Consider the following 15,270-nt stretch of genomic DNA (forward strand, 5'->3'; position numbering starts at 1 on the left):
TGTTATTGTGTTCTTATTTTAATGGCTACTAACTAGAGCTTCTGACATAATGACACTAGTTCTTTAGTAATTCAGAACGCTACACAAGATTTGTGGTCGCGTTAGGATCCACTGTTGGCTATTGTTGAGTCTTTAATAAAGGTAGTATCATATGGCATGGCTTGTATCCTTTGGGTATGGTGGTAAAGCTAATTGAAACCTTTGGGGTGCTATGACATGCCCTTCTCATTCCCCTGGACAGGTGTATGATGGATACAGATGATGAGGTACGGGACAGAGCTACCTTCTACCTGAACGTGCTGCAGCAAAGGCAGATGGCACTGAATGCAGCATACATTTTCAATGGTCAGTGGGAGCGAAGGATGTAGACAAATGTACTTTTGTTCCCCAAATGGTGTCTTGGAAGCTTATCTTCTGATTTGCATATGAGCTGCCTTTACTAGGCAAAATGCTTGGTTTTTATATTTGAATGTATTTGAATTTCTAGGGGAAACCTATCTTCACAAAGATATTTTCTAATTGGGTATTGGTAATTTATATTAAATAATCTACAAGAATATGTTTCTTAAATTATGTAAGGATCCAAAGAACGTCGCTTGTTCCTGGTTCTCCTTGCCCTTCCTCTTGAATGGGTTTACCGTTTTTCCCTTTTCTTATGCTGTCATTGTTCCCCATGCCTAAGTTGCTTTCTTCCTGGGAGGTGCTCATGTTTTCTTGAAAAGTTTTATTTTCTCCTATGTCGCCCTGAATGAAATTAATAGGAGAGTTTTATATAATAGCCTTTATTTATAATTATTTAGGTTATAAAGTCTGTGGTTATATATTGTTTTTCCTTCAGAAAGCTTAGGTGTATTACAAATCTGAGCCTGTCTGGATCCTACGTTGGCAAGATTTTATAATGCTCTGATTTCTCTGTGTGTCACAGGTCTGACAGTCTCGGTACCAGGGATGGAAAAAGCTTTACACCAGTACACACTGGAGCCTTCAGAAAAGCCCTTTGACATGAAATCTATTCCTCTTGCTATGGCTCCTGTGTTTGAACAGAAAGCAGGTAGTGAGAACTGTTAACTCTGTTAGTTTTTCTGAGTATAAGTAGTTTTACACCAGTCAGATGGTGACAATGACTATTAGCTTATTTTTTTTGGTTTTAATTCTGTCACTCCTTCTGAATCTTTCAGATCTAAGATTTTTTTTTTTTTTTTTAATTAGGGGTTTTTAAAAAGTTCCTGGTGTTTGTATAAAAGCAAAAATGTGAAATGTGACCCGGGATAAGAGTTGTTTTGTTTTAATGCTGTTTACGTAAGCATTGCAGCGTCTGCAGTTAGCTGCCGTTTTGTACCTCAGAACAGTAGTTATACTGTCTGTCACCTCGTAGATTTTTTTCTTGAAGCTGGCAATCTCTTAATGAATTTTGTGATTGGAAATTCATCTTGAATGAATGTATAGGACAAGCTCATAAAAAATATTCTCAAAGAATATCTAACTTCATAATAATAATAAAAAAAAAAGTTAGAACACCGGACTGAGAATGAAGGATCTTAAGCTTCATTTTCATCATTTTTCACACTTTATCTGTTGACACTCTACAAGTGATTTTTCCCTATTTGCAGCATGAGAAGATTTGCTTTATATATTGTTTCTCCTTTTATGAGTAATTTTTTTGTACATCCTAGTCCATTTAAAGCAGATTGTATATTTTTAGGGCTTACTTTATTCACAAATTATGATCATTAATGGAGCCCTGGTGGTGCAGTGGTTTAAGTCCTCAGCTGCTAACTGAAAAGTCAGCAAATTGAACTCACCAGCTGCTCCACAAGAGAAAGATGCAGCAGTCTGCTTCTGTAAAGATTACAGCCTTGGAAACTCAGTGGGGCAGTTCTGCTCTGTCCTATAGGGTGGCTATCACTTGGAATCAACTTGATGGCAATGAGTGTTTTGATTTTACTTTATTATTTCACAAAATATGATCATTAAATACATGCATCCTGAAAGAAAGGTGACAGAGAACCTATTGGTATGATTTAGCAATAGCTCAATATATATCTGCTAGAAATTTCTGCCCTCAACTCTTTCTGTCTGCATTTTTTAATTTTATAGTGGGGTAGAAGCTCACTTGGTTCCTCATATCTGTCTTTGTAGAAATCACACTTGTGGCTAATAAGCCAGAGAAGTTGGCTCCTTCCAGGCAAGACATTTTCCAAGGTATGATGATTTGATGGGTTGAAGTAATAGTCTTGCATTCTAGGCATTATATATGATTTGATGGGTCAAAGTAATAGTCTTGCGTTCTAGGCATTATAAATATAGTGAAGTCTACTACTTTTATTCAGTTTGATTAATTATCACTAAAGAAACCTTTATAGGATTGGGTAGAGAGCTTTCAGTTCTTATTTTAGTTTACAGTTGTTGGGGCTACTCAGAGTCCATGGGACTTTCCAATTTGTTAGCTTGCTACCTGGGAATGTTGTTTTGACTCTATTTTGCTTGTTCACAGGGAACTCAAATTTTAAGAAGTTAGGAATTTAGTTTCTTTTTTTCTTGTTTTTGGTAATTCAGTATATAAACTCGCCTTCTTAAAAGATTATGACACTAAAGTCTGGGGACATACTAGTTGATTGTTAATAATAGTTGAACAGTAGTTAGTAGTCAACTAGTAGTAAGACTATGGAAACTAATATTTTCAGGGTCCAGAGTATTATCTTTCCCTGTTTTCTTAGTACCTTATTTTCTTCCTTCTTTCCTTTTTTTCACTAGAACAATTGGCTGCCATTCCTGAGTTTATGAATCTAGGACCCTTGTTCAAGTCTTCTGAGCCTGTTCAACTTACAGAAGCAGAGACAGAATATTTTGTTCGTTGTATCAAACACATGTTTACCAATCACGTCGTGTTCCAGGTGAGATAAATGCCATAATTGACTCCTATAGGGATTTAGTGTACACTGGTATGCTTGGAGACAAAGATTAATTCTCATTGAGTTTATGATTCTAATTCCTTTTATAGAGAAGTAACTTGGCAGAATTTCTGTTTCCTTTCCTAACTCTATAGTTATAGAGATCATTTCATATAATGGGTAATTTTTAATGGTTAAAATCTAAAAGTACATAAAACTGAAATGTATAAAGAAGCTGTACAACATAAAGTATAACCTATTAATAAATAATCATTTTTTAACATCAGGGTAAATTAAGTGAGTTGTTCCAAGGACTCAGGTTTCACATTGATTCGCAGACTGCCATCAAATGCCTACCATCTTGTTTGGTAGAGTTGAGTCTTAGGAAAGAGAGAAAACTGATGGATGAATAAACAAACCACACACACATACAAAAAAAACCTTAAAAATAAGACTATCTCTGTTGCTCAAAGAAAAATCCTGGGAGACCTGCTATGCTGTGTAGAAAAGGAAGGTATAGCGGGTGCCAGAATTGAGTCGTGAGTAATGGATTGGAAGGAACAACTTGCTTGAAAACAGTCCTTGGCCTTCACAGCTTTTCCTTTTGCTGACTTTTCAGTTTGACTGTACCAACACTCTCAATGACCAGCTGCTGGAGAAAGTGACAGTGCAGATGGAACCATCAGATTCCTACGAAGTGCTCGGTCATATCCCAGCCCCCAGCCTCCCTTACAACCAACCAGGAATATGTTACACTCTTGTTCATTTGCCTGATGATGACCCTACAGCAGGTACTGACCCACAGACGGGTAGAAATACTCATATGATTAAGAACGCATTACCACTTGAGCTCATAAAAAATATTTGTCAGGGTTGAAGAATGTGGTTCTTTTCCAGAATTTAATGATATGATTATATACAACTAGGTATAAAATTGGTTATGCTGCAGAAATGTTAATTTTGAAACTAAGCCTCTGAGTAAAATTTGCTGCATCTTTAATTTGAAAAGAGAAACTGCATGCATATGGTGGTAGCCCAAAAAAAGAATTCAGGCTTTCTGTTGGAACAATGTAGCCACTAGTGAGGGTTCATATACCCAGCGTCTCCTACATGGGGTCATGGCCTACTTCTACCTGATGTTTCTTTCCGGGGCATCCTAAAGATTTGGCTATCTGGTAGATTCTTGGCATTTTAGAATATACCATGTTTGAGGGTCTGCTTATCTGTGGCTGGTGTCTGTAAGCAACTCTCACCCTAATGAGTGTCTTAGCCAATCATTGTGTATCCACATTTGAGAAAGGCTTTGTAATTTCTACTTGACCTGCATGCAGTAATTCCAGTGAGGTGATTGAAACTGTTGCTTTGTGGTGAAAGAGAAATGGCCCTGAAAGAGGGCCAGTGGTAATGCCAACAACAGTATCTGCTGAACTTGATTTCTTTTCCCCATTTTCCACCTGCATGCTTCTCTCCCCATATTCCCTGCAGAGCACCGGTAGTCACAGCCGTTACCCGATTTTCACGGAAATAAGCACACACATCACATTTATATTTTCAACAATTTTTACTACTAGTAAGTACAGGAAAAAGATAGAGGTTAACAAAATTAACAAATATTAGGGAAGTTACAGAGTTACAAGAAACCGTAAAAGTACTAGCAAATAGTTATCTCTGGTCATCATTCAGTTACAACCGGGGCTTAACCTGCTTTCTTTTTGCCCCTCTCCCAACTCCCTCCTTTGGTGTTGCTTCCTGGGAGTCCCTGCCCAGTCTTGGCTGTGTTGGATGATAGACCAGGCTACTCAGACTCTAGCACGAGGTAGATTCAAGTTGGCACCACTGCTGGGTCTGAATCCCAGGTTGTTCCCTCTGGCCCTGGGCTGAACTGCACTTCTCCTCTGCAGCCACCCTGGATCCATAACACCCTGGGTAGGAAGGCACTTTCCTGTCAGGCCTCCAATAATTCTCCTTTGAGCTTTAGGCCATGCTGTGTTACCTTTAATTACCTCCCTGGTCCCTTTATGAGGTTTCTCTAGTTCTATTTCCTTATAGTTTCACTTTCTCTCCTGGTCTGTTTTTCTCTTTGGTTAGCTTTGTCTGAAGTATGTCCACTAGCCAGTAGTTAAGCTGGCCGTACTCTTGAGTAAAGCTAGTTTGATTGACCGTTGTTCCAAGCTAGTATCTGGGCCTAGTCTTAATGCAGCCCTGTGGCTTTTTCTGTCATCCTGGGAGATTGTGTACTTGATCAGTTTTTTCCAGTAGCCATGTCTCCTTGTTTCAGAATTCTGCCCCCTAGTTATTTCTCACTAAGTCTCTGTTTTTTAAGGGATGCCATTATTTCACCACTTAATTTCCGAAGGAAGGGACATGCTGAACCCATTGAATAATCAAGCTCCTCCCACTGAGAATACAATTCCTCCCATTTCTCCAGGTTCAGTTCGATAACTGATAGATAACTCAGGTGCCCCACATCCCAGGGTGTCGTCTTAACAAAATCCAATAAATACAATTTTACAGTGTCAGAATACATAAAACAACAATATTGAAATTACAGAAATTACATACAATACAGGGAAAAAAAACAAACAGAAAACATTTCCACCGAGAAAGGAAAAGAGGGAAGGTTTTCTTGCCTGTTTACTACAGAGTACATTTCTTTTTAAAACACAGATTTCACAGATTAGCCCAGAGGTTTCAACCTTTGGTCTGCTAGCTATGGACTCTTTTGTTTGTTCGTTTTTTGTTGATAAAAATGTGACATTTGGAGCATTTTCTTTTTTGTTAAACTCATAGGGTTTCCTGGTCAGTGCTAAAATTTAGTTACAAACTCTTGTCATTGGATCTTGGAGAAATGAAATGGAATTTTGTCTCAATGCTTGAACTTTTAAAATTTTGTTAGTGGTCTGTTTATATTTGGTCCATCATATACCTGCTTAAAAATGAACTCCTTCCTACTCTTTAGTCTTTGTCAGAAATTCTAAAATTTTTAATCTATGGCCAATCCAGTCTTTGCTATATAATGAAAAGACATGAAATACCAGGGCATAGATGGTAAAAAAGCAGTCCTTTACCCATTTTCTTTTTTGTAATTTCCCATCGCAGACATTCCACGTTTTACCAATCACCTAAGATCTAGACATCACCTCTACTTGTCTCATCTCAGGAAAAAAAGAAAATTTTTCCTTAAATCGTGGGGAAAAAATATAAATAATTAGTTGTGATCTGAAGTTGAACTTGAAAACCCTAAATGGCCTAACAGAAAAGAATATAGATTTTGTGAGCAGACAGATCTGGATTTGAATTCTGACTCTGCTACATCCTGTGAGATCTTGGGTGTTACACACTTGACCTGTTAAGCTTCTTCAGACTGTTGTAACAATGAAATGAAATGAAATGAAATGAAATGAAGTAAGGTGCATGTATTAACTACAGTGCCAGACACATAGTAAACTTTACCTCAATAAATGGAAGCTAGTATTTTTCATTTCTGAAACTATCTACTTTCTCCCTTTATCCACCAGACACATAGTAAACTTTACCCCAATAATTGGAAGCTAGTATTTTTTCATTTCTGAAACTATCTACTTTCTCCCTTTATTCTCTCTAAAACCAAGTCTCTCACAGGTTCAAAAGAAACATACCCTCCAGTCTTCTTCAAAAAGTTCTATCAATTACTCTTTTCTTTCCTGTATTTTTAAATTTTCCCATTTCTCTTGCTTTCCCCTTTTATAAATGAACAAAAATTTACCCCATTAGAAAAAACTTGCTTTAGCCTATCAAGATAGTACCATATCTCCTTCCCTCAAATCATGGGAACATCTTGAAAGAGTTGATATCCAAGGTCTCAATCTAATTGGTCCTATTTATTATCTTTTGTCCTCCCAGAATTACTCCTTTACTCAAAAATTTTAGAAAAATGTTCAGGGCTGCACTTCTTCTTAGCATACATTTTCACTGAGCAACCTTCTCTCCTCTAAATATGTTTTGTACTGGAAACAGTATGTCTTATATATGCAACATTCTACCGTTTTTCCCCACTTTGGACCTCTGTAATGCCCCTACCATTTATTTAATGTTTTGTTCTACTATGTCGTCAGAGCGTTCTAATACCTATATTCCTTTTATTATTGTCTTATCGGGCTTCATCATATTTTTCATCATCTGGAACCATTTTAACAAATTAAAATAACTCATTTTAAGACAGCCTTGAACAGAAAATATCCATACCAGGATCCAGTTTAATAGTACATGTATGTGAGTTTTTTCCCCTGTTTTTCATTAAGGATACCATTTCCCGTATCATAATTCATCATTCTTTCATACACAATTCAGTTCTCAATTTTCTGCCTACAAGTCTTTAAATCTCCATCTTAACCAAAGTCCCTTAGCAGTCTAACAGGTTCAGAACTCTTCTCTGAATCTGTACTCCCCCATCCATGTTTTCTTGAATGTTAACCATATTTGCTCCCAACATTCTGTACTGGGTCCACAACTTCAATTAAGACTCTTTAACTTTGGCTTACTTCCATACACTCACTGGGATCCATATTGATACCTTTGATAAAACTTTGCATTCTTCCAAGCCAAGCCATTCCATCTGAATTTTTACTCAAATGTGAGGAAAAAAAGAAGCAGGATTGATAGAAAAGTACTTACTAGCGTTTGTTTAAGCAGGCCTTAGAAAAATCAGTATTTCTCCAATTTGACCCACTGTGAGAACTGCCAGGGTTCCAAGTCTGAGACCTCCTTATTCACCTCCTCATTCACCTTGAACCCCTTCTGCCTTCCCGTCAACCACACTCAAATGTCTGTCATTCCCTATGTGTGTACTTGTGACCCACCATTCTGTCCTTTTTGTTGTTCCCTTTTAGTTCCATCGTCATCGATATCAGTAATCTTTATTGCTGCCAATCCAAAATAGATGCTTCATATTCATTCATTTCCTCTTTTTCCCACTTTTGGCTTGGAGAAAATCCTGCCTTGTGTGTACTGCCCATGCTTCTTTCACCACCATCTCGCTGTCGTTCAGATGGACGCAGTAGTCGTTTGTGAGTATGTGCGTGCTCCCTCCTTGACCAGCTCTCAATGCTGAAAACATTGCCATCCTCTTGATTTCCAACACATTCTATATTGCGTACAGAAATATTTGCTTTCAGAAGTCTTGACTTTCTAACATCTACAGATGTACCCAATTTGGAACTTTTATTCTGCTTTCACCTTTTCCTCATTAGCCCCATTACCAACTGTAAATCCATCACAAATTCGTAAAGTTCCCTCCCAACTCAGATCCCACCTACTGCCCTCTGATGTCTGCCTGCCTCCAACTGACTCTGTGCATGCTAGAGGTAACATGAATGGTGCACAGCCACCCCTGGGCATTTCGTCCCATTTTTAGGTTGGAGAGAGACTCTGCTTCATCTGACACATCCATCCATACAGCCCCTATCATCTCCGTGCCAATCAATGGATTCAGTATCTTTTCATGGATATATAATTCCTTCTTGACCTGCCCTCACTGCTGCCACCATTTCCAGCTTCTTTGTCCCCAGCCTACTGTACTGAACCCTTTGGCTGTCTGAATTTTTACCCCTAGCCATCCTAATTTTCCATTCTGCCATTTTGGCAACAGTCATTTTCTCTTTTGCCATCTCTCTGACCTTTCATCACCTGAAATGCCCATTCAGTCCCATACTTGTCTTCAACATTTCCAAGGTGCTACAACTTCAATAACTCCAATCTGCTTTGGTCTCATCCCACCTCTCGTTGACTCCACGTGTCTTACTCATGTAGTACCCTTTTTCTCCATTGTCTTCATCATGCACTTTACCCAATTTGAGGAGTAAGGTTCCTCCATTTTCATTCCCTCCCTCATTTCTTGGCCATGCCTCTCCTGGTGAGCATGTTCCCCAAACCTCTAAACAAGCCTCTTTTAGCCACTGGGCTCCGTCATTTGTCTTCCTTGTTCTGCTCTTCCTCGTTCTTCTAATCCTCCAGACCACTTCTTGACTATCATACTCTTCCATGTTTTCCAAATTTCTCATAGCTTTTGGGGCCAATGTTACTGTTTCTCCTGGGTTGTCACTTTGCTGCATGGCAAATTACTCTCATACCTCAAGGCTGCAGCATTCTCTCAGACACCATCTGTGAATCATTTGGCTGGATTCAGTAGTTTTCTCTGCTGTGTGCTTCCTTCTTGGTGCCCCCATGTGCTGCTCAACCCAACTGGTCCTCCTTGGTTTAGACATGGAAATCCTGGTGGTGTAGTTAAGAGCTGTGGCTGCTGAATCCACACACTTTGCCCATGAAACTATACTCATGTCCCTAAGGATACAGTCTCCAGTTTTATTTAGAAAAGGTCCCAACAAATTGTGTTGCCTGTGTTCTTTTTATTTTTGCATGCAAACTTTTTATTTCAAACTCTTCAGACAAAGTTCTTAGGGAGGTTCTTCCCATGGTCCTCCTGCCTTTTTCCTTTCCACAGAACATTGTTGTTTTCCACAGACGCTTGATCCCAAGCCTAATGCAAACACCCTCAGATGTACTTATGTTCCTGCTTTGCAGAGAGCTCTCTCTGGATGGGTACTCTGGTTCCCCTACCTTCTTTCCTTCTTCACCTACATAGCATTCATCTCTTTTCAAGATGCTCTCTTCCAATGTTGTCTTCCCTCTCTTTTGCCCCCCTTTTTTTAAGCGTGGACACCCCATCCAGTGCTGTCTCCTAACATCCACACAACCCATCTGCCTTAAATCACCACTCCCTTCTCCCTCAGCTTTCCTCCTCAAGCCTTCTCAGTCACAGAATCGGCAACATGGCTTGACACTCCCTACACTTGACCATGAGTCCCAATACAACATCATTCCCTTGATCCTGGTGACTCCCTTTGAGACTCGTTTCCTTTAGGCTTTCCCACGCCAACTTTTCTTCATCTTCTCTCCATTTAAACAAGTGCTTTCACTCAGTCCTTTACAAACCATTCACCCATTTCCTCGCCTTTGTCCTCTTCTCACCACCTTTACTTCCATTTCATCTTAGTGGAGCACCATGGCACATCCCTGCCATTTGAACTTTCCCGACTACTCCCTAGTGAGACCGTGCAGTTCCCCCCTTGTTCCTCCTTTCTTGTAGGCCACACTACCTTCTCAAAACACCATATTCAGATTGTAGGACCATCTTCTTTCTTGTGTACCATGCTCCATTCTCTTCTCTTTTTTTCCCCATGGGTTAGCCTCTGCATTAAGCTTCCTCAACAGCAAACCTCTCTCCATACTTCCCTTGCTCCCTCTGTGCCAGTTTGCTAGGGACAGTAATTTCATGGACTGTACCTCTCACATACCAGTTTTGTCAGGTTTTCCCCTCCTTCCCCCGTTGCCTCTGTATAGTCTTTCCACCTAATGCCAAACCTCCATACTGAATCCATGCTTTCAGTAATCCATGATTCAGTAATCTTTGCAAAAAGCCCATCAAGGTTTATTCCCACCCACACTTTACCATTTGCAAGCGCCTTTTTCGTACCAACAGACTACACTCAGTCCACATGTGCCCATCCTGAAATCCCTGAGGTTACCTTCGGCAGTTGTCATTTGGGTTGCATCTTCATGTGCATCTCTGTCCCGTTTCCTCTGTTCCGTTTCCTCTGTTCAACCCAAGTCATTGTGACCCTTTTCCTCACTTTCCCCTAAGGATCCTGGTCCTTTTGTTTCTTTCCCTTCTCTGCTCCTACTTCACATAATCTGAGCTGAATACTACAATGCCATTGATCTGCCCCCTGAGATCTACCAGCGTTCCCAGTTTTGTTGTTGTTGTTAGGTGCCGTTGAGTCAGTTCCAACTCATAACGACCCCATGTGCCACAGAATGAAACACTTCCCAGTCCTGTGCCACCCTTACAATCATTGTTATGCTTGAGCCCATTGTTGCAGCCGCTCTGTCAATCCATCTCATTGACGGTCTTCCTCTTTTCTGCTTACCCTGTACTTTACCAAGCATGATGTCCTTCTCCAGGGACTGATCCCTCCCGACAACATGTCCAAAGTATGGCAGTCTCGCCCTTCCTTGCTTCTAAGGAGCATTCTGGTTGTACTTCTTCCAAGTCAGATTTGTTCATTCTTTTGGCGGTCCATGGTATATTCAATATTCTTCGCCAGCACCACAATTCAAAGGCATCGACTCTTCTTCGGTCTTCCTTATACATTGTCCAGTTTTCACATGCATATGATGGGATTGAAAATACCATGGCTTGGGTCAGGCGCACCTTAGTCTTCAAGGTACCATCTTTGCTTTTCAACACTTTAAAGAGGTCCTTTGTAGCAGACTTGCCCAGTGCAGTGCATCTTTGATTTCTTGACTGCTGCTTCCCAGTTTGGGAACTGTTTATTTAGCTTTCTCTTTTTCCTTGTTGGCCTCCTTGCTGACTTGGAACTCCTCACCAAATCAAAAGGTTCTCTCGCCTGCTTTTTATGTAATTTTAAAGTTTCTCACCCTTCTTGTGTGCTTCCTGTCCTCTCTTCCCATCAGTTTTTCCACTCAACTCCCATCCCACCCATCACCCCCTGATGTCTGCCCACCTCCAACTGACTTTGTATGCACTGGGTACGGATTAAACATTGCACAGCTACACCAGAGCTTTCCATCCACTTTTGTCTTTGAGACATACTCGCTTCATCTGAAACATCTACCCAGAGGCCCCTACCATCTCCAAGCCCATGAATGGACTCAGTACTCTGTCACAGAGATCTACTCCCTCCTTGGCTTACTCTCACTGTGCACACCATTTCCAGCTTCTCTGTCCCCAAGCTGCCTGGTGACACAGTGGTTAAAGTGCTCAGCTGCTAACTGAAATGTCTGTGGTTTGAACCCATCAGCCACTCCATGGGAGAAAGATGTGGCAGCCTGCTTCCATAAAGATTACAGCCTTGGAAGCCCTGTGGGCATCTCTGCTCTGTCCTGTCGGGTTGCTATGAGTCAGAATGGACCCGATTGCAACGAGTTTTTGCTGTACTCAACCCATCTGCTCTCAGAATTCATGCCAGCCATCCTGCCTTTTCTGTTCTGCCGTTTTGGCAACAGTCATTTTTCCTTTGCTATCTGCCTGAGCTTTCATCTCCCTCAAATGCCCGTTCGTGCCATGCTTGTCTTCAGCATTTCCAGGTGCCACAGCTTCAACAACCTGCTGCACTGTTTTGGCCTCATCCCACCTCTCCTTCATTCCACCTTGCCTTACTCAGACAATGCCCTTTTTCATCTATTAGTCATGCACTTGACCCAGTTACACTCCCTCCTTCATGTCCTTTGCCTTGGCCCTCCCGGTCAGTGCCTGAACCTCTGAAAAAGCCTTTCCTCTCTTAGCCACTGGGCTCTATCGTCTGCTCTCCCTTGTCTTTCTCATGCTCAGACCACCTCTCAGTTATCACACTCTCCCGTGTTTTCCGGACTTCTTACTGATCCCTTAGCTTCTGCAGCCAATGTTACCCTTTCTCATACGTTCCCACTCTATCACACAGCAAATTACTGTCATACCTTAACCCTGCGACGTTGTCTCCGCTACCACCTGTGAACTGTTTGGATGGATTCAGTAGTCTTCTCTGCGTGCTCCCTTTTTATTGCCCCATGTGCTGCTCAACCACATACAGCTCTTCCTTCAGACATACTGTACTGAATCCACACACTCTGCCCTTGAAACTACCCTCATGTCCCTAAGGACAGAGTCTCTGGTCTTATTCAGGTCCTGACAGACTGTGCTGCCTGTACCTTTCATTCTTACATTCAGACCTTTATTTCAAGCTCTTCACACAAAACCCTCCAGGGGGTTCTTCAGGTGATTCTCCTAGCTTTTTGTTTACTGCAGGGGATTTTTGTCCTCGGCCTGCACACTTGACCCAGTAAACTGATGGGTGTTACAAACTCGCTCAACCTTCCTCTTTCCTGCTTCCCAGAGAGCTCTTTGTGGCTGGGTACTCCAGTTCATCCCGCCCCCTTTTCTTCTTCTCCTGCTTGGCATTCATCTCTTTTCAGGATGCTGTCATCCAGCATTGTCTTTTTTTCTCTCGTCCTTTCCTTCAGCATGGACATGCTATTTCCGCACCATCTCCTAACACCCACACCACCCATCATCCTCTTAGCCCCCACCCCCTTCTCTCTCAGCCTTACTCCTCAAACCTTCTCCATCCCCTAACCCTCACAGTGCATTTGAACGCCCTACACTTGACCATGAGTCCCAACCCACCAGTCATCATTCCAGTTGCCTTCTTGGCTACATCCATTTGCTTGCTGTCAGCCTTGTCCTGGGTACGTCTGTCCCACCTGACTGTCATGAGTCTGATGCCTCCATCTCCCCTGACTCAGAAGCATCATCTACTCATGCTTCCCATGTCTCCCTGGCTTACTCTCCACTGTTCCCCTTATTGCCCGAGGATGTACGACCCCAAGGTGGCCCATCAGCTTCATCCATCAGGGTTGTTTCTGAGTGAAACCCTGCTCAGACCCCAGATGTTTTGATAGGCCTACCTTGGAGTCCATGCCCGTATGCCTTCTATGAAATCTACTCCCCCGCCCCCATGTCCTTTAACAATAACTGCTGTGGCGGGAGGGCTTCCTTTACTCCCTGTGCTTCACTTTCCCATTGCATATCTCTTGCATTCTCGTGGTTGCAATTTACATGTCCTACACAGAGATCTTGGAATTTTATCCACTCAGATATAAGCCTGGCAATCTCCTCTTGGAACCACCTTACTCCTTCCAATATTGACTTGACACACTATGTGCCCCAAGCAACACTCTGCATTAGAGAATTGCTCTCTTATTCCCTCTTTCCACAGCCCCCCAACAGTTATTACTCTTAGGCATTCTGTCAATATCTTTGGTTCCAGTCTGGTCCTTTTTGGTGTTTATTATTACTATTCTTTAACCTGCCTGTTTTGAGTGTCATGACAAGGTAGCACTGCAGTGTTTTCACGTTTGGTCCTCACATCCCTACAGATATTTTGCCAACCAGACACGGACCTTCCACCTTACCAGAATTATTCTCCTTTTCTTCAGTAGTCTTCCCCAGCCTTATCTAAACCTGTATTCATCCTCCTTTACTCTTGACATGTAATTGTCCACAGGTTCAATTAAATAAGATTTTGTCCCAATGCCTAGAGCTAAGCCCATCTCCCCACTCCCATCCCTGCCACCCCAATCCTGTTTCTCCCCACCCTGCCCACCCATCCAACCCACTCAAACCCAATCCTGACCCCGATCTCTGCCACCCACGCTTCTCTGCTGGATCTGTAGTAGTAAAGAGCCTGGCCAAAAATTTATACCCTTTCAATACCAGTCAAGACTGTAAGAGCAGCCATTCCTTCCTGCCCCATTGCTCTGCATTGATTTTGCTCTTTTCCTTTCCTGACCTGCTTCTTGCAGGCTGGCGCCCACACCGGGCACATATGAGATCTGCCAACATTTCTCCACCGGGTGCTCCATTTTCTCCTTGCTCCCCCTGTTGGTATCCAGCCTGCCTCCCTTCGACCACACTCTTCGCTCATTCCCTCATGCTTCCTATCACCTTGTCTACCTTTCCTACATGACCCTCCCATTTCTCTGTATCACCATCATCCCGTCATTTCATTCTCTCTTGTTGCCTTTCTCAAGTGACACATTTGATCTTTTTGGCCCCTTTGCCATGGAACAACACCTGTCTCTTCAGTATGGCCAATATGTCTCTAAACTACCAATTGCCTGTCACTTGAATGGCTTCAGTCATCTTTCTTCCATCAGCATAGATTCCCTTCTTTGACCTCCTCTCACTGCTCAAACTCATTCTGTCCTCATGCTCTCCACATTCCCTACAGAATCCATTACCTTTTGCCAGTCCTTACATTCCTTTGATTCATGCCACAGCCTCCTTTTGGAGACCCCTTTCTAAACAGGTGCTTTTTTACAATCTCTTACAAGCCGTTCCTCCACTTCCTTCCCTTCTTCTTTTTTCACTTCCGTTAGTCCATTTCACCTTGACAGAGCATCATGGCTCCTAATCGTATCACCCTGTTTACTCCCCAAGGAGACCTGAGGTTCTACCGTCTTTCATCATTAACCTGCTGGCCACACTACCTTCTCAAAAACCAAGATTCAAATTGTAAGACCATCTTCTTTCTTGTGTACTGCTCTCCATCCTTTTGTTTCTGCCTCTGCTGTTTTCTGAATCAAGCCTCTTCAACAACAAGCCTCCCTTGGTACCTTCCTTGCTCCCTCTGTGCCAATTTGCTAGGGTCATTAACTACATGGGCTGCAGCTCTCACACTACACTGGTTTTGCAGGGTTACCCCTCCTGCCGGGTTTTCCCTGCTCTGTCTCTCTATCTCATGCTAAACCTCTATCCTTTCAGCCACCATTGAATAGTAGAAGC

The 15,270-nt window shown here is 42.0% G+C and overlaps 1 protein-coding gene across 1 annotated transcript in view; it reads left to right on the plus strand.

Annotated features, from left to right (window-relative positions):
- Positions 1 to 15,270, plus strand: part of COPG2 (COPI coat complex subunit gamma 2) — a 524,466-nt gene that overhangs the window by 150,404 nt on the left and 358,792 nt on the right. The window contains exons 16-20 of the mRNA XM_064289731.1: positions 242 to 345; positions 926 to 1,051; positions 2,140 to 2,202; positions 2,755 to 2,894; positions 3,511 to 3,682. Coding sequence (XP_064145801.1) covers positions 242 to 345; positions 926 to 1,051; positions 2,140 to 2,202; positions 2,755 to 2,894; positions 3,511 to 3,682 — 605 coding nt within the window. The remainder of the gene's footprint in view (positions 1 to 241; positions 346 to 925; positions 1,052 to 2,139; positions 2,203 to 2,754; positions 2,895 to 3,510; positions 3,683 to 15,270) is intronic.

This window comes from Loxodonta africana, chromosome 8 (assembly GCF_030014295.1).
Source record: "Loxodonta africana isolate mLoxAfr1 chromosome 8, mLoxAfr1.hap2, whole genome shotgun sequence".
Lineage (NCBI taxonomy): Eukaryota > Metazoa > Chordata > Mammalia > Proboscidea > Elephantidae > Loxodonta > Loxodonta africana.